A 24,710-nucleotide genomic window follows, 5' to 3' on the forward strand; every position below is an offset into this window, starting at 1 on the left:
AACAAAAATGAGTTTCTCTTTGCAGCGGCCTTTTGGTGGATTTGGAGGGATAGGAACAATGGCATCTTCCATCAAGATGATCCATGGAGTAAGGAGAAAATTATTCACTTAGTTCAACATGCTGCTCGTGATTTCTCTAAGGTTGTTACCAACCAAAAACATATTATTCCTTCCTCTTTTCAATATAACTGGGAACCACCTCCAATGAATGTCTGTAAAGTGAACTGCGATGCAAGCGTTTTTGAAAATGGGCAATTAGCTGGCTCTGGATGTATTATTAGAGACAGCATGGGAATTTGGATGAAAGGTTGTTCTGCCAGTATACCTCTTTCTAGTGTTCTCTCTTGTGAGCTTCATGCTATTTGGAGAGGGCTTGTTATGGTTTGGGATTGCGAGTGTAAAGAGGTCATATGTGAAACTGATAATCTTGATGCGTTTCTTCTTGTTTCGCGAGGCACAACCAGCATGATTACGAATGACTCGGATCTGCTTGACAAAATCAAAGAGATGCTTTAGCGCAATTGGACAGCTACTTTACTGCTCATCCAGCGTACAACAAACAGAGCGACTGATTTAATGACTAAGACTGCTGCTTTAAACAAGCAGGTGTATCTAGAGTGGTTACAGCCCCCTAATAATTTAGACATTATTATTAGAGAAGAGTACTACTCTTTCTCTTAGATGTTTTTTCTTTGTGTTATGTTCAGTCACCAAAAATTTAATGACGTCCAAACAAATATAAGATCAGTTCGTGCATTCAGTTTTACATATATACTTTGTTATATAATATTAGGTTAATAAAAAATAATTATTTTTTATATTTATTATGTGAATTATCTAAAATAAGATATGTGATTGGACTATTACGTAGAACATCAGAAATTAAACTCATGAGAATTAAATTCTTGATTTTGTCCAAAATGTCTTCTTTGAGAATAACTTGTTTATTATAAGTTTATAACTAAAGCTAGCGTTGGTTTGTACCATGATGGATGCGCTTCTAGCAAAAAGTGGAGTCTTTAACTTTCACACAACCACGTACTACGTTGTTGTAAGTATTGCATGAGACCTTTGTTCAGGTGCAGCGCACTGCACCTACTCCCCTGTACCCTTACCACCACCATGGCCACTTCAACCCTTCTCTCTTCCAACTTCCACCGCTCCTTTCGTGAAAATCCCCGCCTGAACCATGTTGCTACCGTGATCCCAAACTTCTCTTCTCCCAAATCCATTTCTCTCACCACCCCTTCTTCTCTTACACTGAGCCACACTTTCAAACGCACAACTCTCAAAGAAGCTTTTCAATCCTTGATGACCCTCTTTCTCACTCATCCATTCTCATTCCAGTTCAGTCACCCTGAGGCCTTTTCCATGGTCCTTGAGCTTTGTGGCAGTGAAAAAGCTGTGCTACAAGGGCAACAGGTGCATGCCTTTTTGGTTAAAATTTGTGGGTTGTGTGGTTCTGTGTTCCTTGGTACAAAGCTTGTGCATATGTATGGGAAATGTGGCTTCTTTTCTGATGCAGAGAAGGTGTTTGATAGAATGCCTGATAGAACTGTTTTCACATGGAATGCTATGTTAGGTGCCTATGTGTCAAGTGGGAACCATGTTAAGGCGCTTGAATTGTATAGAGAGATGAGAGTTCTTGGAGTGGAGCCTGATGCTTTCACTTTCCCTTGTGTGCTTAAAGCGTGTGGTGCTCTCACTGATCGCGATTTTGGGGATGAGATTCATGGCTTTGCTCTCAAGTGTGGATTTGGTACATTTGTGTTTGTGTGTAATGCGCTTATTGCTATGTATGCAAAGTGTGGTGATCTCGAAGGTGCTAGAACTTTGTTTCGTAATATGGAGGATAAAGATGACCCCGTTTCATGGAATTCTGTTATTTCAGCACATGTATCTGAAGGTAGGTCCTTAGAGGCATTATCACTATATAGAAGAATGCAGGAGGTTGGAGTTGCTAGTAATACATACACTTTTGTTGCAGCACTTCAAGCCTGTGAAAATCCATTCTTTGTTAAACTTGGCAGGGAGATTCATGCTGTTATCTTGAAAGCTAACCATTATTCTGATGTCTTTGTTGCCAATGCTTTAATTGCTATGTATTCAAAATGTGGGAAGATGGAGGATGCTGAAAGAGTATTTAAAAACATGCATTTCAAGGATAATATATCTTGGAATACACTGCTCTCTGGTCTTGTCCAAAATGATTTATATACTGATGCTCTAAACCACTTCCGGGGTATGCAGAATTCTGGTAAAAAACCTGACCAGGTGTCAGTGCTAAGTATGATTGCTGCATCAGGTCGATCAGGGAATTTGTTGAATGGCATGGAAGTTCATGCGTATGCAATAAGAAATGGAATGGATTCTGATATACAGATAGGGAACACCTTGATAGATATGTATGCTAAGTGTTCTTATGTGAAATATATGAACCGGGCTTTTGAAAGTGTGCCTGAAAAAGACTTGATTTCTTGGACAACAATTATTGCTGGCTATGCTCAGAATGAATGTCATCTTGAAGCTTTAAATTTGTTTCGGAAGGTTCAGTTAGAAGGGGTGAACGCTGATCCCATGATGATTGGAAGTATTTTGTTGGCTTGTAGTGGTTTGAAATCCAAAAACTTAATCAAAGAAATTCATGGTTATGTTTTGAAAAGTGGTTTAGCTGATATTTTGCTGGAAAATGCCATTGTCAATGTATATGGAGAGGTTGGGCACATAGATTACGCACGACGCGTCTTTGAATCTATTGAACCCAAAGATATTGTGTCTTGGACAAGTATGATTACTTGTTGCATTCGTAATGGACATTCGACTGAGGCTCTTGAGATTTTCTACTCTCTAAATGAAACTAATATTCAACCTGATTCCATTGCTCTCATCAGTGCACTTTCTGCAGCTGCTAGTTTATCTTCATTGAATAAAGGGAAGGAGATTCATGGATTTCTTATTAGGAAAGATTTTGTTCTGGAGGGAGCCATTGCTAGCTCCTTAGTGGACATGTATGCTTGCTGTGGAACTGTGGAGAACTCAATAAAGATATTTAATTCTGTAAAGAACAGAGACCTAATTTTATGGACTTCTATGATTAGTGCAAGTGGAATGCATGGACATGGAAATGAGGCCATTAATTTGTTCAAGAAAATGATTGATGAAAATGTTATTCCTGATCATATAACCTTCTTGGCTTTATTACATGCGTGCAGCCATTCAGGGTTGATAGCTGAAGGTAAGAAGTTTTTTGATGTGATGAAACATGAATATCTGTTAGAGCCCTGGCAAGAGCATTATGCTTGTCTGGTTGATCTCCTCGGCCGTTCCAATTCGCTAGAAGAGGCTTACGAATTTGTGAGAAACTTGCCTGTCCCACCTTCTTCTGAAGTTTGGTGCTCTCTTCTTGGTGCTTGCCGTATTCATTCTAATAAAGAATTAGGAGAGCTTGCTGCAAAGAATCTCTTACAATCGGATATGGACAATTCCGGAAATTATGTACTGATATCAAACATCTTTGCAGCTGATGGAAGATGGAATGATGTAGAAGAAGTGAGATTGAGAATGAAAGGAAGTGGATTGAAAAAGAAACCTGGATGCAGTTGGATTGAGGCTGAAAATAAGATCCACACCTTCATGGCAAGAGACAAGTCTCACCCAAAATCCGATGAAATTTATCTAAAACTAGCTCAGATTACTAAACTTTTAGAGGAAAAAGGAGGCTACAGGGCTCAAACTAAGTTCGTATTCCACAATGTTAGTGAGGAAGAGAAAACTCAGATGCTGTATCAACACAGTGAAAGATTAGCACTTAGTTATGGTCTACTTGTTACCCCAAATGGTACTCCTATTCGGATCACAAAGAATCTTCGTATCTGTGATGATTGTCATACATTCTTTAAGATAGCATCTGAAATCTGTCAACGACCCCTTGTTGTAAGGGATGCCAACAGGTTTCATCATTTTGAAAGAGGACTATGCTCATGCCGAGATTTCTGGTAAATTCGATTATATGTTGAAACGTATTACAGGACACTACTCTTTCAGAATTGGTACTGGATAGATAAAAATGATGACGGGCACCTGTGGTTGGGTCCAGACAGTTACAGAATTTCATGCTAAATTGCGCCGAGTTAGTCGTTTGGAATTATATGAAAGCCATGCAGAAAACGGTAAATTGTCTTCCTGTTTATTGGCTTGTTGTAAGTGGACATTGGACAAGAACCAGCTGAGATGTTGAAGTAAGAACTTCACTTGCAAGAGATTGCTGTCCTTGCTTCAAATAGTAGTGCAGAAAACAAAGTCCACAGATGTAAGTCTGTTTAATTTTTTTATGTTCAATCACATTCCCTATATTCATTTTTATTGCTTGGAATATTTTTTTCATGAATCTGTAACTCCTAGCTAAAACTACTAATAGATTTCTTTTTGTTGAGTTATATATCAAGATCTCTCATTCCTTTGGTATATCCGTTAAGAAAGATGCACTATGCCTCAACTCAATTTGTTTATGAAACTAAAAAAATTGAATAGTGAGCAGGGCATAAATTTATTTGCTGAAAGAGAATTTATTGTACTTGTTATTTATAAAGTACTCCCTTTGTTCTCTCTTATTTTGTTACTGAAAATTTGATGTATGATTGGATCAATGTATGTATCTTGATAGAATACCAAATTTAAAAATGAGAGAAAAAAGGGAAGAAAGGGAGTATAGTAGGAACTTTTTAGAGAATCATGTTATGAATTTATAATGATGTACAATCCTGATTTCTTCTATTATATTAGTCCTATTTGTGAAAGGAAGCATGTTTTGCTGGGTATACGAATAGATGGAAGAATGAACTTAGAGAACCAATTCATATTGACTAAAAAGATTAGATTAAAGGTTTTGTGCTGTTTTAATTCAACATGTTAGTCCTATTAGTCCTAATTTATCATGCACACAAACTTGGTTTTAATTCAACCTGACTAAAAGGATTGTGGTAAACAAAAAGGTTGTGTTCAAATAAAAAATGCTTAAAAGAAAGAACATTAGATTAAAGGGTTGTGTGTTGTTTGATTCTAGGTAAAATTAATTCTGCATAATTGACTGAACATAATCTATGTTAGTTGTTCTTGTAAAGTTGATTATGATCACTTCTCACAATCAATTTTAGAAGATGTGAGTGAGCAACCAAAGGCAAACAAAAGCTGAAAAATCACTTTTCCACTCCCACCCGGCCCCGCCCAACCCGGCCGGCCGGCCCCTCCCCATATTCAATACTAACTGTGCTCAACCTGTTACCAAGCACACAATTTTTAATTCACTGGTTATTTAATGTAACAGTAAATCCTATTTAATTTCTATTGCTCTTGTCCTATATGCAAACAATTTATTGAAGATGTGTTCAGTGATAAACTATTACATTTTGTTATGTTGCATTTTGAAAGTGGTCCTAAACTTTATCTTAATGTCTGTCACACAGATTGAAATCACCATTTGCAAGGAAACTCTGATATGGGGACCAGTGATCCTTTTCCTCAACCTTCCAAAGGGCATGTAAGAACCTGTCACACCAAATAGAGCTTGAATGTTATGGTATGCAACCAATTTTTGAACTCTGATTTTATGATCCTTTCCTCAAATAGTCCAGCAACTTCATTGCAATGGAATTGCTTCTCATTATGTGCTTGTTTTTTATTTCACATTTCACAGGACAATACAATATAGTACTTTCAATAAAGGTAAGCAAAATAAAAATGTAGTTTCTATTTTATTGTTATTTGGTTTCTTTCCATTTCTTGTATTTTCAATATTTGGTAAGAAAAACAAGAAAAAATAGAAATAAAGAAAAAGACTTTATATCATCAATAATTTCAATTTTACCTTTAGAAAATCTTAAAAAAATAAAAAAGAAACGTAGGAAATGAATATAGAAATCACACAGAAAAATTTTCTCCCTTTTTCTTTTTTTTTTTTTTGAACTCTGGTACAAATATTACATCCAAATTTTTTAGGCAAACAATAGGGGTACTTTATATATTATTGAAAATTTTTCTTTTCCTCAAGTATATTATTTTTGTATTAATAGACTGAACAAAAGGGCCAACTATGGGGCCACTTTACATGAAGTCTCAGGTAGAGGTAGTTATGGTACAAAGGAATACATATGAATATGAGAATGAAGGGTAAAACAAAAGCAAATAAACAAAGAGCATCAACGTACAGAGCATAATGTACCAAATAAATTTAGCAGCATACTCCACTATATGACTAATGTCTTGATCATATCAGATTTTTCATAAGTTGTTCACTCAATTATTTTTTTTTTTAGTTTATGATAAGCTTTCTTGTGATAACATTTTATTCTTTAAACTATAATTTAAAATGTAGTTATGTAGAAATATATTATTTTTTATTTTAATTAAAAAATTCTTATTTATATTTTATATACCCTCCTTTCCCTCCCTCCACCCATCAGTTGCTATTTTTTAATTACATAATTTGAAATTTTAAATGTGATAAAAAATAAAAATAATAATAAATAGGATTATCTTATGCAAAAATTATTAGAGATCAGATTTTTTTTTTTTTTAAAAAAAAAGGGAATCTTACATAGTCACACGGCATATGGGCTCATATGCTTTTGCCCTTTTGAGGTGTAAACACCTAAGTGCTAAATTAAAATTTCTCTGGAATAAATTTTGAAGTTCTATCCATATCTCCGGACAGAAAATTGAAAATTGATCCAGTTAATAAAAAATTGGTCACCCAATCAATTTGGTTCAAAATAAAAATTAATCCGTAATGAATCGGTTGGAAAATTAATTAAACAATTAATTAATTGGCCAAATCAGTTTGATTTTATAGTGGTTAACTAATTTAAAATAATAAAATAAAAATATATTTTTTAAAAAATTATATATTTTATATATAAATATATCATTTTATTATATCAAATTCAATTCTAGTTGAACCTTAATTAAATTTTTAAACTTTTAAACTTTTATCCTTACGAGTTTGGTCACCAGTTTAATCTTCAGAACTTTGCTCTTTACATTTACAATGCTGACCAGACTAGTTGTACTTTTATCTTTCATAGTTACATAGCTGTGTAACACTAAGGAGCACAAAATAATACACTATTAAATAAAGGAAAGGAGTCTAGATATAAATAAAATACAAGGACGGACTAAAGCTTCCAAGTCCAAATATTCTTAAAATCCTAATTCTAATTTAATTTAATGTTTCTTTTTATATATTCAATTTAGTATTTGATTTGTAGTGCATATAGCATATTGCTTATTATGAATAGACTAACTAAACTAAGTGACAGAATATAATTTAAAAAGCAAATTAAATTAATTTGAAAGATGAAAAAAAGAATAGGCATATGGAAGAAAGCCAACTGGATAATTAATTGGATTGTCCATACGTTACAGGTCTATGAGGCTATACAGAGACAGAGAGGTTTGAATCAGAATCAGAAATCACAGAACTTAGCTGTCCAAATTTTACAACGCATGCAGAGATCCCTCAGTGGGATATCATCATAAATATCAAACCTTTTCTCACATTTACGAATGTCTGTCCGTGACCAAATTTTATAACGGTAAATTATACTCATTTTTTGTTCTCTTTCTACTATTAAATCATTTCATACAATATGATGATGTGAATTGTATTGCAAAATTATCCCATCTAATTTTTGTATAAAACTTACAAGCTATATGTATTCCTATCTGTGGTGTTAATATAGACATCTCAAGTCAAAAAAGATATCACCTTGTGAACATGATACAATGTTGCCAAAAGTGTTTTGAAATAATGTTTCTAGTAATATTTTAGTGAAATAAATATTAAAAATAGAATAAAAAAAGTTATAAAAATTTTACCATGATTTAGTTCTTTATAAGAAGTATTTTAAGTAGCGGTTGTTTTGAGATATTGGGACAGAGACTGAAAAATTAAGATTTAATATCATGTTTGTTGGCTCAGAAATTGGTATTAAAATTTTAGTCTTTATTCTCAAAATTTCAGTACTTCTAAAAAATGGAGATACAAGAGATTAAAATTTTTGGAAATAGAAATTAAAATTTTAATAATATTTTATACTTAAAATATTTCTATTTCAATTAATTAATTTCAACTTCACTCTTTGTACAAATTAAATTAGAATTTTGTTCTTATTTCAGTCTATTTTACACTAAATATAATACTAAAACTTATTTCAATTTCTGTGAGTCTCAGACTCTTAATTTTTATCTTTTTTTCAAACACTATCTTAAAAAACAAATAAAAAATTAGTCATTCAATTAATTATTTATATAAAATATATATTAAAAATAAATTAAATAATATATTTATACATAAATATATAATAATTAAATTTAAGATGTACACATTTTTATAAAAGAAAAAGTAAACTTTATAGAAATTTCTTTTAACAAGTAATCCTTATCTGATTAGACTAGACTACTTCTAAAAGATTTTCCCTAGTAAAAAGTTGGATCTTGTTAAATTTTACTTTAAAAATATATTTTAAGATGATTATAAAAAATATTTTGTTAAAATAATTAAAAAGGTAATTTTTCATATTTTTAATGTATTAAATATATAAGATATTTTAAACTTATTATACTACTCTTAAAATATATTTTTAAAATATCAGGTAGTTAAATCTTAAAAGATTATGCATAAAAAGAAAATCAAGATGTACTGGGTTAAAGGAATATGAATGGAAAATGCTTTCGTTGTCTCGTTGACTATAGGGCTAGCTAGGGTCCAAATCCAACGGCTGAATTCAGGAATTGGCACTGTGAAGATGATAACGATGATAATAATGATGAAGATTAAATGTACTTTGTATATAGAAAGAATCTTTATAATAAATGTTTTAAGAATATCAATTAAAAATATTATAAATAAACGATTGTAATAGAAAGTATAAAAAAATTTTAGTACTTTAAAAGATTCTAATCGAAAGTATAATTTTTTTAATATTTTTAATTTACTGAATACTTAATAATAAATTAAATTTTTTTTACTTTACATTCTTAATCAATATCTTTAAGATACTTTCAATTAAAATATAAAAATTACTTTTTTCTTCAAGGTAAATTTTCATTTCAAATAATAAGAAATACAATTCTCCGAAACTAAAGACACTCATTCTTAGTTTTTTTAATATAATTATTAAAAGTTATTTATTTTGCAAAATTGTTATACAACCAAATTTTTTTTATAATTAAGTTCAATTAAGTTTGTGACGTTTTTTTTAGTCTTTTTATCTACGTTTCTTTTTCTTTTTGTTTATTTTTTCGTCTTTTTCCTTTTTTTTTTTTTACATTTTTTTTATCTCCTTCACCTTCTTTTTTAGTTTTATTTTTTTATTATTTTTTCTCCTCTTTTATTATCATCATTATCATTATCATTGTTGTGATCATTTTCTTTATATATATATATATATATATATATATATATATTTAACAAATTACTAAATACAAAAATTTTGATAATTTTAGTGTACAATATATAAATTTTGTGATAATTAATACAAAATTTTGTAAAAATCACATAAGCTAAAATATTATACTCAATCGTCAAAATATATTTAAGATCTCAAATATTATTACAATTTAACACAAAATTATTAGATAAAAATAAAAAATTATCAAAAAACAGCAGTAGTATAAATAATTTTTGAATTATGTAGCAAAATTTTTTAGATTGTGTGTAAAATATTTCTTTTATTATATCAATAAATTTGTATGTTAGGTATAAATTTTTGTATTATATTGATTTTTGTTGAATTGATACAAAGAATAAGATTTATTTTGTTTTCAAAGACACAAATAAATATATTTTAAGAAGATATTAAGAAGTTTTGAATGAAGAGGGTAGAAAGAGGAAAGAAAGTGAAAGGATATGTGTTATGAATATGGTTGGTGGTGCTAAGTGCTAACTCCATTCAATTTAATTTTTTATTTGAATTAATTTTCTCGATTGCTGAGAAGGTGGGAAAATGTTACATTGAATTGAAGTAACTGGAAACATGAATTGACAAGTGAGGTTGATCAAACACACATATATAGAGATTAGAGAGAGAGGGCCATATACATCCAAAGCCAGCCTGAATTTTCTTTTGCATAGAAATTCTAAAAACCAAAGTCATCTTCTTTTGTTTCGGAACCCAATAATTGTAGGGGCTGTGCCTTTTTGTCCCTTCCTACAACCTTCAACAGTGCAGGAATGAATGAATGAATCAACTACATAATAATTTCCCCAATAAAAGTTAAAATTTATTTAGGAGACATTCGGATGAATTTTTAAAATATAAATTTAAGTAATTTTTTAAAAAAAATATTCTAAAAATAAAATAATTTAATATTTACATATTTTGTGTAGAAATATTTTTTATTTATTAATTATATTTGAATATAACAATATAAAAGTATTTTTTATTTATTTATTATGTTAAAATATTTTTAAAAATGAGAATGATATTTTTTTTACAATGCTTTTATTTTTATTTAAAAAATTTAGATTAATGCTGAATTTATAGTGCAGGAATGAATTAAGTGCATAATTTTTTTAAAAGGCAGGGGTAGACCTCACCTCACATAATAAATTTAAAATACATATTTCTTTTTGACATTAGTATAACTATCTTAATTCGTAATTGATTAAAACCACTACTAAGGTTTCTTGTGTGTTTAATATTATAAAAATATAACTTAAACATTTTTAATAATAAAAAAATTTCTTTTTTATATTTTTCAAAGAGTAGTTTTAAATTTTTTTTGTTAGTAAAATCTTCAATTTTTTATTGTTAATATTGGATGAATTTTGAGATCCAATTAATAAAAGTTCTTATTACATTCTAACTGTTGGAATATATTAGGATCAATTAACATTTATTAAAATTATTTAGTACATTTAAATATTTATTATAAAATATTATATTTTTATTATATCGATTCTCTTAATTCTATATTGTATTATTTTACACAACTTAAATACACACAAATATTTTTTCTATTATTCTCTCTTACTTTTCCAACACTAACTAATGATAAATAAAAGATGAGAATAAACTGACTAAAAATACAAATAATATTAATCTTAAAAGTTAAAAATGAAATCTATAAATGTTCTTATATATGTTAATAACACAAAGCAATAGAGCCATGTTAGTTAAGATTCATCCATGATCTATTTCGTGCTGATGCTGTCATGTGTGTTATTTTTTAATATTTATTGTTAATGATAAATTTACTAGAAAATGTTGTGATTCACTAACATAAATTTAGTTTATTTTCAATTAAGTTAATATAGTGATGGAAAAAAAATATAATTTATTCTCTTAATTTTGATTTTTGAGTACTATATACTTTAAACTTTTAATATGTATAATTTGACTTCTTATAATATTTGTTATTTTTAAAATTTTGGTGTATTAAAAATCTAATATATCTAAACATATATTAATAGTCAAATACATTATATTATTAATAATAAAAAAATTACAAGTTTGCTAATATTTTCTTTTATATGCTCTAGTTATTCTCTACTATCCAAGATTCTATTATTAATATTATTATTATTTAAAATAATTTTATATAAATAAATTTTAATATGTTTATATTTATCATGACTACAGTAATTATAAAGTATTATTAAAATTAAAATGATATTTTTTATATTTTAATAACACTTTTAATTTTAAAAAATGTTACTAATAATAAAAATATTATTTAAATTTTAAAAATATTATAACCACCATAATGATTAAAACATATTCATACTAAAATGAGTTTTTTATATATCCTAATCATAGAAAATAAAAAATAAAGATTTATTATGGAAAAGTAAGTGGTGAGTGAGAAGCATGAGATATAGATAGGGTTTAGGTTCATGAGTGGCATGCCACCCTAGCTTAGCTTAGTAAGTAGCTGCTTCTCTTTTATCATATCTGATTTACTCTCAGTTCTGACCCTAACACTAAAAACCCTAACCCTAACCCTAATCTAACTAGCTAGTGTCTTAGCTTAAGCTTAGCATCATCATGATCATCATGCCTTCTCAGCTGTTCATTTCTAACTTTCTTAGCTGTATGGGTGTGTTCAATTTTTTCCCTTTAATTTATTTTTTGTTTTCATAGTTTACCACTATTGAAGGGAAACTCCATATAGCCATGATCACATTTTCTATTGATCTTTCACATTTGTCCCATTCTTTCTCTCTCTTTCTCTCTCTATATATATTCCTTCTTAGTTCTTAGGTTTACCTTTGTGGCTTCAAGTTGAGTTCTTCATGTGCCCATTTAGCCCTTTAGGTTTAGGGTATCCCTTAATTCATATTCCCTATTTTCTCCTTTACTCACCTTCAAAGTTTTTATCTTTCTTGACCCTTCTTCTCAAATAATTATGAGGGATTGATGAAACTAAGTAAATAATAAAGATCACAAGGGAAAAAGTGAAGCTGCCAGCATGATCTAGCTTTGGTTAGTGAAAGCTATTAACAAAGATTATTAGTACAAATTATTAACCTTTACTAGGTCATGCTGTGCCAGCCTCACTCCTTCCTATTTGGAGACCAAACCAATCAAAATCTTATTCATTTATTCATTTCAACACTACAAGCAAGGTGATGATGATCAAGGTATAGTTATGACTATATAACAATAATATATATATATTTTTTTCACTGTGTTAGCATAGTATATTCTTTTAGTCTAAGATTCTATTGTGTATACCAATAATAGTTTCTTTTTCCCCTTTTACTTGGTTTTCTGTTGTTACCTTTGCATATATTCTTTTGATCTTTCCTTTGTGTTTTCAGTGCAAACTATTATTGCTTGCCAAAATGGGAGATAATATATATATAAATGAAAGTACATGTATTTTTATGTTATATCCATAGATTGCAATGATTCCCTGTTCCTAACTTTATATTTTGATTTGCTAACAACACCATATACATTTGAAGTAGCTTTCTTCTTTGTTTTCTTCTTATTTCTTTAACCACACAAATCTTGATCCACTTGTTCAGATTCTGCCTAGTTTTATTTCTTGAATACACTAGAATGTAATTAGTTTGTACATAATATTTTTAGATATGGTGTCAACATGCTCTAAAATGAAATTATTGTGTTAAATATGTAGCATGAACATTTTTGAAATGTTTCTTCTGGGCTGCATAAAATGCCAATGAACACAGCACAATAAGATTAAATGCATTATGTTTGATTCAATGCATTTTTTTATCTAAAGTGAAGATTAAAATAGTGTGTAACTGTTTGTTGAATGGAATGTTGAAAGATCTTGAAGTGCAACACTATAAATTAGTGTTATATTTATGCCTTATATGCACCAATTATTTTTTTTCTTGATCTCAATGATGATAATAAGGATCTTAGAAATACAAATGAATATATAATCTTATTTTCATATATATATATAGAGAGAGAGAGAGAGAGAGAACATTGCCTAGAGAAATATTCTTTTATTGGTATTGTCATTCTGAAAATGATTGTTCTTGCTGGAGAATAATTATATTATGTATATGATAAGATATGGCTATATGCATTTTTTGGTAGATATTATCTGAACATGTGTGAATGTATGATACAGATAAAACTTAAAAGGATAAGAGATGTGAGGCTTGCATCATATAATAGAAAGTTTAGTTTGCTTCATCTACCAAAAAATGATAATGATAGAGTGTGTATTTTGCTATTCATGTAACCTTCAATAGAGAGAGGTTTTTTCTATGTTCTTTAATTTATTTTGGTGTATGTTTTTATTTTAGTTTTTTGCTAAATATTCATTATTTATTTATCTATTTATAGCATATGGTGTTTGTTTCTTATCCTTGCCGGTTTCATCACTCATCATCTGAGACTAGATAATCACATGATCCCAAATTGTTTCTTATATTATGACAAAATTTAATTTCTGGCATTATATTTTATTTATTATATTTGTATATATTTATTAGGAAAAAAGAGAATATTGAATGATAAAAGTTAATTTTATTGGAAGTACCTTACTTTGTTTTATAAATTAAACGTCAATTAATTCTTACAAATTCTCTTTTATTTAAATTGCAATGCTCTTGCCTTAGTCTAATTTTATTATGGTCTAAAGAAATTCAACTAGCAGTTCAAAATTTAAGAATGAATTAATAATGGTGATAGGAAGTAATGTCATAGTACATAGGCAGTACAAATCGATAAATTTAAATATGAAAGTAATTAATTCATTGGGTTTTCATTTGGCTGCTGTATTTATGACACAACTTCTCTTGTATGCTGATTCGATTTACAACAAAAAAAATATTATTTGTACATCAAAATTAGTTATTAACGTATAAATACATATATAATAGTTGATTTTAGTGTAAATAAGTACTTAATGAATTAATAATTATGTTATCTGTAATTTTAATATGAATTTGATTATGATTTTATTATTTTTAATTTTAATATAAATTTAATTTGTATTTTTTATTTTATTAATACTTTTATTAAATATGTAGAGATGATAATGGGTATTATTTTTGTCACGAGTCTCCATTTAGTTATCTTCTTAGGGATTGTGGATATATTGAGCTAATTTTTTTTAGGTAAATTTTGTTAATATTACGACTTTTTTTTTTGTGACTAATGTTTTTTTTTTTGCTGACTATAAATATTACGACTTTGATATAATAGAAGTGTTTAGAATAAATAAAAATTGTGAGTAGCGATTTTAAATAAGATAAAAAATTAAAAATAACCAAAAAAAATTTTTTTCACGATTTTAAATAGGATAAAATCTGAAAAATGATAATTTTTTAAATTTAAAAAAATTGTAATTTATAAAATTATGAAACACGATTTTTTTTTTTTATACAAATCGTCATCTACGATTTTTGTTACTTCTTACTTGACTCTTAAGTTTATCACATTTGTAGAATGCACAGGGTTAGATTCATATTAGTATATTATACAACTTAATCTATCATATATCATATGAAATATAATTAGGAACTATATGATAGTATCTATGAATATATTTTAAAAATTAAAAAAATAACATAATATAATAAGTCAAATTACCATAATTCAATTTAATCCAACTCAATTAAGTATAAATCGAACACAATTTATCATAATTTAATTTACACACACAAAATTCATAATGTATTTATTATAAAAGTAACCATTTAAAAATTAACTTAAAAATAACTTTTAACATAATAACACATAAGTTAATTTTAAAGGTACTTTAGTAATAGTTTAAAAATAATATTTAGCGGGGCTGTTTTTTTTAAACAGTTTTTTGTTTTTTTTTTTTGTTGTTTTTTTTTTCAGTCACAAAAAAAAAAAGACGCTTTAGTAATTTTACATATTTAAAAATCCAGGGAATTTCTATAAAATGGGTACTTATTGCTGTTTTCGTTTCTGTTTAATTCGCAGAGGGGGTTTAATCTCTGTCTCCATGGATAGTTGGTAAGTCATCATTTAGCCTCTCAATTGGTAAATTACCATTTTAGTCTCTTATTGCGGATACTAGTTTTGTCTCTTTCTTTATCATTCTTAGAAATATAAAATAATTAAAAAATATAAATATATTTTTAAAAAATTTTGCATTAAATATTTTTATTTTTAAAAAAATTTTAGAAGTGTGACACAAAGATTTATAGATTTTATTTTTATGAAATTTAAAAACTTTAATGTAATAAAATTTTAGAGATTTATTTAAGTATATATCCATAACTAAATATTATATTTTATTAAAAATAATTGTTTTTTTTTTTTTTTTTTTTGTGGATAGGGGTATGTAAGGTCGAGTGAAAATTGAAAAATATAAGGGCTTAGACAAAGTTTGGGTTGAAGGTGGTGTATACTATATGAGTAGGTTGAGTTTTAGAAAAATGTTAAACCTTTGAAAAGGATTAAGTTAAAGTCTAAATTCTAGAATAATCTTTGCATTGGCAATTCAAGTTAGAGCAAGGTTGTGAGAACCGGATCGGTCATTAAATTGGTTGAGTAACTTGTTTAATGGTTTAATGGTTCAATCGAGGTCGAATCGTGGTTGAATCGGTTTAATTAAATATACAGTAAAATTATTTAAAAAATTTAATATATAATTTTAAATATTTAAATTCAATAATTTCTAAACTAATAAAATTTAAAATTTAACAATTTAATACAATAAATTATTCATAATTATTATTAAAATAAAAATTCATAAACAGTTTCAAATATAAAATTTTACGACTAAAAAAAATCAAAACACAATAAATTGCTTTTTCAGATTTCAACAAATTCAAATTATCTGCTTTCTTTAGTTACTATTATTTAATAACACTTAGAGTTAGGGCTGACAATGGGTAGGGTAGGGTAGGGTTTGGACTCTACCCTAACCCTATCCGCGGGTTGAGAATTTCTCAACCCTACCCGCACCCTAAAGTTCTAAATCCTACCCTATTCTATCCGCAGAAATATCAAATTTTTTCAAAGTAAATATAAAATTCAATCATTTCAAATTTTATACATATTAATAACATAAAAAATAAAAAACTAATATTTTAAATTACTAAATTAACTAATTAGATTAGTGGTTGTTCACTTATTGTAAGTTATTACATAAGGAAAGTTGTGGGTTCAACTCTCACTTACTTCACTATATACTTATTTTTTAATAAAATATGTGTTATATATAAGGTGCAGATAGGGTACACCCTAAACCCGTACCCTACCCTACCCGCAGACATACCCGAACCGTACCCTACCCTATCCGCAGCGGGTTGGGTAGCCTATCCTACCCAAACGGGTTGGACCGGGTTGGGTACCCGCGGGTAGGATATGAATTGCCAGCCCTACTTAGAGTAATGCAAGAATGTGTACTCATTCTATCTAGAACACCATTCCATCCTAATACTTCAACAATGCATGTCATTGTTACTAATGCACTTTTAATGGTAGAATTACATACACCAGTCATTACAATAATTACAACAATTTAGAATCCAAATTATATCAAAATTCTATATAGCATTCAAAATTCAGAATCCAAACTTAAACTTATATCCAAATTATATTCAGTAAAATTCAGAATTACAGAATGATTAACCAAATAAAAAAATCAACTCAATTCAAATCAGTGGACAAAACTCATAAAAATAGATTACGGAAAAGCAAAAGAACTGCATCAATTCATATAATTAACCAAATACAAAAAATTAACTGAATTCAAATTAGTGGACTAAATTCCTCACTCCAGCAACCAACAATTCATATAGTTAATAAACAAAAAAATTAATTGAAAAACCATTAAAACTCACGGTGGCAGAAGTGCAGAACAGACGAGCAGACGACATTGACAGAGAAACTTTCGACAACCAAACGAGCAGACGACGTCGACCGCGGAAGTTTCGGAGTTCAGACGACGGAGGAACGAAACAGGCGGCGAAAAAGGAATGAAACTCAACTGCTGGCGGCGATGGCACCTACCCTCTGGCTGAGGAGAAGAGTTCGGCGACGGCTTCTGGCTACTACTACTGCTGGATGAGAGGGGCAGTGGGTTTTCAGCGACCGGAGCAAGCGGCGGGTGGAAAGAGATTTAGGGTTGGGTTGGCGTCACACAGAGAGTCAGAGAGAAAGGGGTGGGGTGGGGACGACGACGGAGAGGGAGATTGCAGTGCTGGGTTGGAGACGGCTGGGAGAGAAAGAAAATGATTTCAGAAGGGAGAGGGTTAGTGGGTTACGCGTTAGGGTTGATTTGGGACTGGGTCAGTGAAAGTGCATTTTGTTCTCTTTTTTTTTTGGCGTAAAAAACGACGCCGTTTTTTAGTAAGAAAACAAAACCGGACCTTTAAAAAATTCGGCCGGTTCGTCCGGTTCATCTGTTAACCACTGGTTCAGCCAATTTTTTAATAGGTTTTTTGTAAGATGGTTTTGTACGTGGACCAGACCGGCCAACTGACCAGTTCCTGGTTAACCCGGTTGAACGGTCGGTTCGGTCTGGTTTTCAGAACCTTGAGTTAGAGAACTGTATATGCAGTTACTTCATTTTTCCTTATGCCTTTTTGTTTAATCGGAGATAGGGAGACTCGCAATTTCTTAAATGAGTATAGAGAAACTATGCTATTTGAACTATAGCTCATTGGCTTGTTTTTTTCTTATGTTATTAATATTGCACTCCCCATAATTTCTAACTTTTCTTTTATCTAATCTTTTGTTACCAAACATTTTTTATTAATATTTTACTCCACTCGAAATACAAGAATGATTCATTTTAGTAATAATTAATGATTCATTTTTTGTCTAATTTTTTGTTGTCAAATATTTTCGATTAAATATAGTTAGTTATTTTATAATGTTAAGTTTTAACTCCTATACTATTTTGGAGGGCTATACTTTATATTAATTTTTTTAACATCAAAAATTTCGGTAATAATTCTTTAAATGCTAATGAGTTAAAAGATAATTTTTAATAAATTTTTAGAAATCGTTTAATATTCTGTTTTAACTTTATAGGTTTATAAAAAATAAGTTTATAAAAATATAGATTTTCTAAAATTTGACACAAAAATTAGATTTCTATTCTTATTTATTTTTATTTTTTTTGATATTTTACTTGAATTCAAATGAAAAGTATTTCCTTATTGATATATGTTTTAAAGTTAATATAGAATAAATAAACAATTAACTTATTTAGTAAATGTCAATAATCTATATCAGTATTAAATCGAATTAAACTGATTTGATTAACGAACTACATATGGGATGTTCACTAGTAAATCGAATTAGGTCAATTCAAATTCGATTTACTAGTATGCACTATGTTTTATGTCAATTTGATTTACTACTAAAAAACTAATTCGAATTAGGTTAATTCGATTTATATAGATATGTATATGAGACTTTAACGCAACGATTTTTATTTCAAAAAATTCATGTAATTTTGAGATACTTTGGTTTAGTTATGCATTTACCTTTGTTTTAAGAGACATAGTTATATAATATAATATTAATTTAATTTAATTTAATTTGTTGATCACTTTTAACTTATATCTATATTTTTTTACTCAAATTCTTTTTCCATATCCTTCACAATATCACATGACTTGAAGATTCTCACCCTTAAATACCAAAAAGTAAATAAATCTCACCCATCCACCCTTGTCAAACTCATTTGGTTCAAGTTAGTCATTCGAACATGTCATTGCTAATTAATTGCTAGTATATAGTATGTGAGGTAAAATTTGTCAAATCTCATTTTAATGGTAATATGTTACTAACAGAAAAATAACAAAAGTATAAACTTCTATTTATTTAGAATTACGAGAATAGTTTAGAATTCTCAATTTTTTTAATTTTTTATATAAGAAAAAATATATTTTTTGTTCTTTAAGTTTGGAGTTTCACTACACACTCAAGTAATTTTACATTCAAGTTCATCCAAGTCATTTAGTTTACGCTGTCAGACTTCGTCTTCTTTTCTCCTCCTCATCCTGCTTCTTCTTCTCCTTCTCCTTCTCCTTTTTCTTCATCTTTTTTCATTATCGTCATCGTCACCACCACCACATTTATCTCCTTCTTTTCCTCCTCCTCCTCCTCCTTTAAGTTTTATTTTATTTCAATTTTGTTTCAAAAATTTTTAATTTGTATCAAATATACTTCTGACAACTAAATTTTCAGAAAATTTAGAACTAATCTAATAATAATACATGACAACTATATCTGGTTTATATGTGCTGATAGTTGTGTTCTTGTAAAATTATTGGTGAATTGGTCCTAAATTTTTTAAAAAATTAATCATTAGAAATATATTTTATGCAAATTGAATACTTTTTGAACAAAATTAAAACAAAATAAAATTTATGAATATTTTTAAAATTTTTAACAAATTTTAAGAATAAAAAATATATTTTACCCTTTTATACATATAATTTCACATAATTACCTATAAAATTTGGGTTCACCTAAGTATTTTGGATTCTTTTATAAGTGGAAGAGGTGAATTGAAATAAAAGGAAGCAACTTTGTTAGATGAAGACTATAAATAAGGTTAAGTATATATGAAGGTTAGTTTTACGTATTCAAAGACAAATAAATCAAAGTCTTTGACCTTAATCTCACCAAGCTAAGTTACATCACCAAAGACCAAACTAGGTTGACTTTACATTATCTTTGACTTAGGTGAAAGTCTCCAACTCACGTGTATAGTATTTTCCTTATGTAGTGTAACAAAAACATGTTATGTTCAGCCTTGAATAAGTCATAAAAATTATACAAATGAAAATGAAAATGATTAGACTAAATACAAAATAAATTAAATTAATAATGCATGTTAATGGCCTCATTATTTAAATTAATGTGAGATCAATTGAGCAACATCATTCTTGCAAATTCTTCATAGCTGACTTGACCATCACCATCCAAATCTGCCTCTCTTATCATTTCTTCAGCTTCTTCATCTGTTAGCCTCTCTCCCATTTTCATCATCACTTGTCTCAGCTAAAAATACATAAAATAAATAAATAAAATTAGCTCTTTCTAGTCATGGTTAATTCATAAGTTAGAATTGAAAAAAAAATGTCCTTTAGATTATATTTGAAAAAGAGACTGAAATTAGGAGACAGAAACTAAATTACGTTTTTGTACTATATTTGATATAAAAAGTATTAAATTGAGTTATATTTTAATATTATGTTTAGTTTAAGATAAATATGAAGATTGAGGATAAATCTGAAATTTGAAATGTTAAATGAGGATATTTTTTTTAAAAAATATTATTAAAGTTTCAGTCTCTTTCCTAAAAAATTTTAATTTCCTGTATTTCTACTTTTTAAAAATACTGAAGAGACTGAAATTTTGTGTCTCAATATTAAAATTTTAATTTTAGATCTAATCACTGAACAGTGAACACAATACTAAATTCTAGTCCTCTAATCTCATTCTCCATTTTTAAAAACAAATGCTACCTTATATTGTTTGCTATTACAGAAGAGAAATATTTAAAAGACATAGTATGCTATTGGATTAAATTTTCACTAACAATATTTAGTGTGTAAGATTTTTACATTAAAAAGAAATTCCATTACAAATTGATCAGCAATACATGGCACATTATTTTTTACCTCAGTGGCTGATATGTATCCATCATTATTTCTATCAAACACTTTAAATGCATCTTTTAACTCCTCAGCCTGATTTTCCTGTTACAATAATTGACAATAACATCATTATTAATCTCAAGCAAATACTTCAAATATTTTTATTTAAAAAAAAAAGGAGAAGAAAATGCTCAAAGTTCAAACTTGGTGGCCTAATTAATAAGCAATTCCTCCATGTATATAGTTTTTCTAACCTTGATTTTCCTTCCCATAAAAGTTAAGAACTCTTCAAAATTTATTATCCCATTTCCATCAATATCAGCTTCACTAATCATTTCTTGGACTTCTTCTTTTGTTGAATTTCCATCTAATTGTTGTAAAATTGCTATAAGCTCTTCCAAAGTAATGAATCCTATATAAGACACCAATTAATAAGAATAATGTCAGCATAAAATTGAATCATAAATAAAGGCAAACATGATAATTAATTAATAAGAACATATATAATTGGTGCATATTAAACAATAAATGTAAACATTTAATATAATTTTGTTGGTTTGTTTCACTAAGCCGAAAGCCTAATGACTAATCTATACTGTAGAGACATATAAAATAGACAACCTTATCAAATAAGCAAACTCTATTTTTATCTTTTAGGAAGAATCGAATTCGAAGGTGATGGTTAAGAAATACTATAATTAAAAGAATTTAATTTTGATGCACTGTCAGTGTAAAATTATTTTACACGTATATCCAATCACATAACGCCATATTAGTAAAAATAACTACCTTTTACATTAACTGCGTGAATGGTCATCCAAAAGAACGGTTGTGATTGCGCGACTGTATAAAATGCTTTACACTATTCGTGCATCAAAATTAAACTCTAATTAAAATGCACAAAAGAACTCACCATCAGAGTCCTTGTCAATTACAGAAAAAGCTTCCCGAAATTTAGCAATCTGATCTTGTGTTAATGAAGTTGCCATTTAAATTCTTGTTGTTGAAGGTACAAAAACTGAAGTGTATATATATAGTAGCTTGAAAATTCTCTAATAGTATGAATTGGTTGTTGGGGTGAGAGAGAAAAAATGTTTGTCTTATGTCTTATGATGCTGTTTTCTTTGTCTCCTTCAGTCCTTTGTGCTTTTATAGCTGAAAGGGGAAATTTTTATTTTTATTTTTATTTTTTATTTTTCTCTTTGTTCCTTCAATTCATTGATTAGTCAAACTGTCAACACACGCTCATGATGGAGAAATCATAAATCAAAGTGGAGAAAACTTCCAGAATCCACAAGTCTTGAGTCCTCTATTAAATCGTTGAAAACTTTCAATTATATTGGATTTCATTATTCCTATGTATCTAAAACATTAAATCGTTTGTTAGTCTTTTAATTTTCTTTTCTATTGCTTTTACTTCTTTGAACAAAGTTTACCGATACAATTTAATACCCTTTTTTCTTTCTAAATAAGTGTCTATTTTTGAAATTTGTGATGATTATCGTAAATAAGTGTCTAGTTCAAATTAATTATGTTACGTGGACACAAAAATTTAATTACCTATTAACCTATTATAAAAATACATATTTGGTATTTATAAGAAAAATGATTATATTGCTATAAATTAACATATGTTTATTCTATCATTACAGTATTGATTATTATGTTATAAAATATTTAATTATTCTAACAATTCATTACTTTGTCAAATAACATGTATGAAAATATATGACAATTAATTTTATGACTTAATTTTTATGTTGAGTGAGCATTTTTTATTTGAAAAAGCTATGCAACATAATTTTTTATACTAGTAATCTTGTTAAATACTAGAGCAAAAAGAATAAATAGAAAGAGAAGACAAATATAAAAATTTTAATAAATAAATGCGACACTTTTGCGGGTTTTTTTTTTTTTTTTTTGCTATGAAAGTAAAAGTAGTGATATATTCTAACTTATAATTTTTTGTATTTTTCAAAAGTGTGAAATGTACATAAATTGAAAGGTTCGATTTTTGTACTTCAAAATTTTTTATTTTTTTTAACAAAAATCTCTCGATTCAATTTTTGTACCTCTTACAAATTGGATGGTCTAATTTCCACTTCACTAATTAACTGTTCCATATTTAAAAATAATACTTTATCAGTCCACATTTTAAAAAAATGCCATTGTCACTCCAACGTCAAAAACAAAAAGTGCACTTCTTTTGTATAATTAACTGAATTATCTAATATATTTAAAATGATTTTCCTAATTCTTATGCATAAACTAAATTAAACATTTATTTAGGCATAGGTTACTTTCATTGACCTACCAAAACAAACACACATTAATTGTAATTGGAAACAAATGGAGTAGGTAATAGATAATCTAGAATAATGGAAACTAAAAAAAACCTTTAGCTCTTATATCATTTATTAACACTTTTCTATCCGTGCATTTGTTGAATTAAACATTAAACTTTGAATTATAGGACATTTCAGAACACTCAAAAATTTAGTAAAAATTAACCAACAACTGTCATATTTGAACACGTGCATTCTATTCTAACCTTAACCCCAAATGGTTGACACTTTTGTTATTTCAGCTACGTTATAAGTTGTTGACCAAAAAAACAAAGTTTTCAAGTCGAAGATAGATTTTGCTTTTTTTTTTCCTGGTTCATAACTTGTTGAAAATTCCATTAGTGTGGTTTGGAGTAATTAATTTGTGTTCTTTCTCTCTGCAGGTCTCTGAGGGTAGCTACAATATTTATTCCGGTATTATACCCGATAAAAATTAAACAATAAATTACTCTTTTTTATTTATATATTATCGTCTATCATTTTTTGTACATCTTTTATTTGATAATAAAATATTATGTTTTGAGTTAAATTCTAAATAATTAATTTATCGCTCGTATCATTTTCATTTTGATGGGATTATTAAACCTGAGAAATACTCGTGTAAATCCATGTTTCAAAAACGTATTTTTGTCCCAACTTTAAGTATGCTTTAAATTGATTAAATGTATAATTATTTTATATAATAAAAATGTGTAAAATATATTTATTATATTTTTTTTTATGGAGAAATATATTTATTATATGATACGATACTGTTATACGTACAAATATTTTTAGTAACCAGTTATTTTATAAAATAATATATAAGAAAATGATAATTTATTTTATAATTTCAGGAAAAAAAATATTAGAGCAATTGCTTTCGATTTATCTACATTAAAATACTATTTACATATTAAAAATTAATTATTAAATCAATTATCTTATATTTATGTTGTATAATTTAATTTATTTTTAATATATATTTTATATTTTAATATGTATTTTTTATTAATAATTAATTTTAATAATTGATTTGATTGACGATAGAAGAATATAGTAAATATTAAATAAACAAGAATTGTGAATTAGTTCTTTTTAAGTAATTTTTGTCTTTTTTTTAAATTCCCCGGCTATGCACCTCATGATTAGTTCTTGTTGACGTTAATTGCATTTTTTTTTACTAGATGCAAAATATGGTTTATCCTTAAATATTTTTTATTAAGTAAAGAATATTATATTATTTATTAATTAAATAAATGTTAATTGCTAATTATTTTTGTTAGGTAAAATCGAAA

The 24,710-nt window shown here is 27.9% G+C and overlaps 2 protein-coding genes and 1 long non-coding RNA gene across 3 annotated transcripts; 2 read left to right on the top strand and 1 right to left on the bottom strand.

Moving 5' to 3' along the window:
• Positions 1 to 931: 931 nt before the first annotated feature.
• On the top strand, positions 932 to 7,613 carry LOC112726941 (pentatricopeptide repeat-containing protein At3g63370, chloroplastic-like). Its single transcript, XM_025776516.3, has 4 exons — positions 932 to 4,309; positions 5,463 to 5,575; positions 5,693 to 5,721; positions 7,420 to 7,613. Exon 1 carries the CDS (start codon positions 1,063 to 1,065, stop codon positions 3,997 to 3,999), a length of 2,937 nt encoding a protein of 978 aa, XP_025632301.1. The 5' UTR covers positions 932 to 1,062; the 3' UTR covers positions 4,000 to 4,309; positions 5,463 to 5,575; positions 5,693 to 5,721; positions 7,420 to 7,613.
• A 4,304-nt stretch (positions 7,614 to 11,917) lies between these two features.
• On the top strand, positions 11,918 to 23,962 carry LOC112726943 (uncharacterized). The gene is made up of 3 exons (XR_003165490.3): positions 11,918 to 12,640; positions 15,441 to 15,473; positions 23,817 to 23,962. It is a non-coding gene; the product is annotated as an uncharacterized lncRNA (long non-coding RNA).
• Positions 20,220 to 22,179, bottom strand: LOC112726942 (uncharacterized). The gene is made up of 4 exons (XM_025776517.3): positions 22,002 to 22,179; positions 21,343 to 21,500; positions 21,113 to 21,190; positions 20,220 to 20,489 (listed from the first exon to the last, which is right to left on the bottom strand). The coding sequence occupies exons 1-4, from the start codon at positions 22,075 to 22,077 to the stop codon at positions 20,355 to 20,357; spliced, it is 447 nt and encodes a 148-aa protein (XP_025632302.1). The 5' UTR covers positions 22,078 to 22,179; the 3' UTR covers positions 20,220 to 20,354.
• Positions 23,963 to 24,710: the final 748 nt, after the last annotated feature.

Source organism: Arachis hypogaea, chromosome 12 (genome assembly GCF_003086295.3).
Source record: "Arachis hypogaea cultivar Tifrunner chromosome 12, arahy.Tifrunner.gnm2.J5K5, whole genome shotgun sequence".
Classification (NCBI taxonomy): domain Eukaryota; kingdom Viridiplantae; phylum Streptophyta; class Magnoliopsida; order Fabales; family Fabaceae; genus Arachis; species Arachis hypogaea.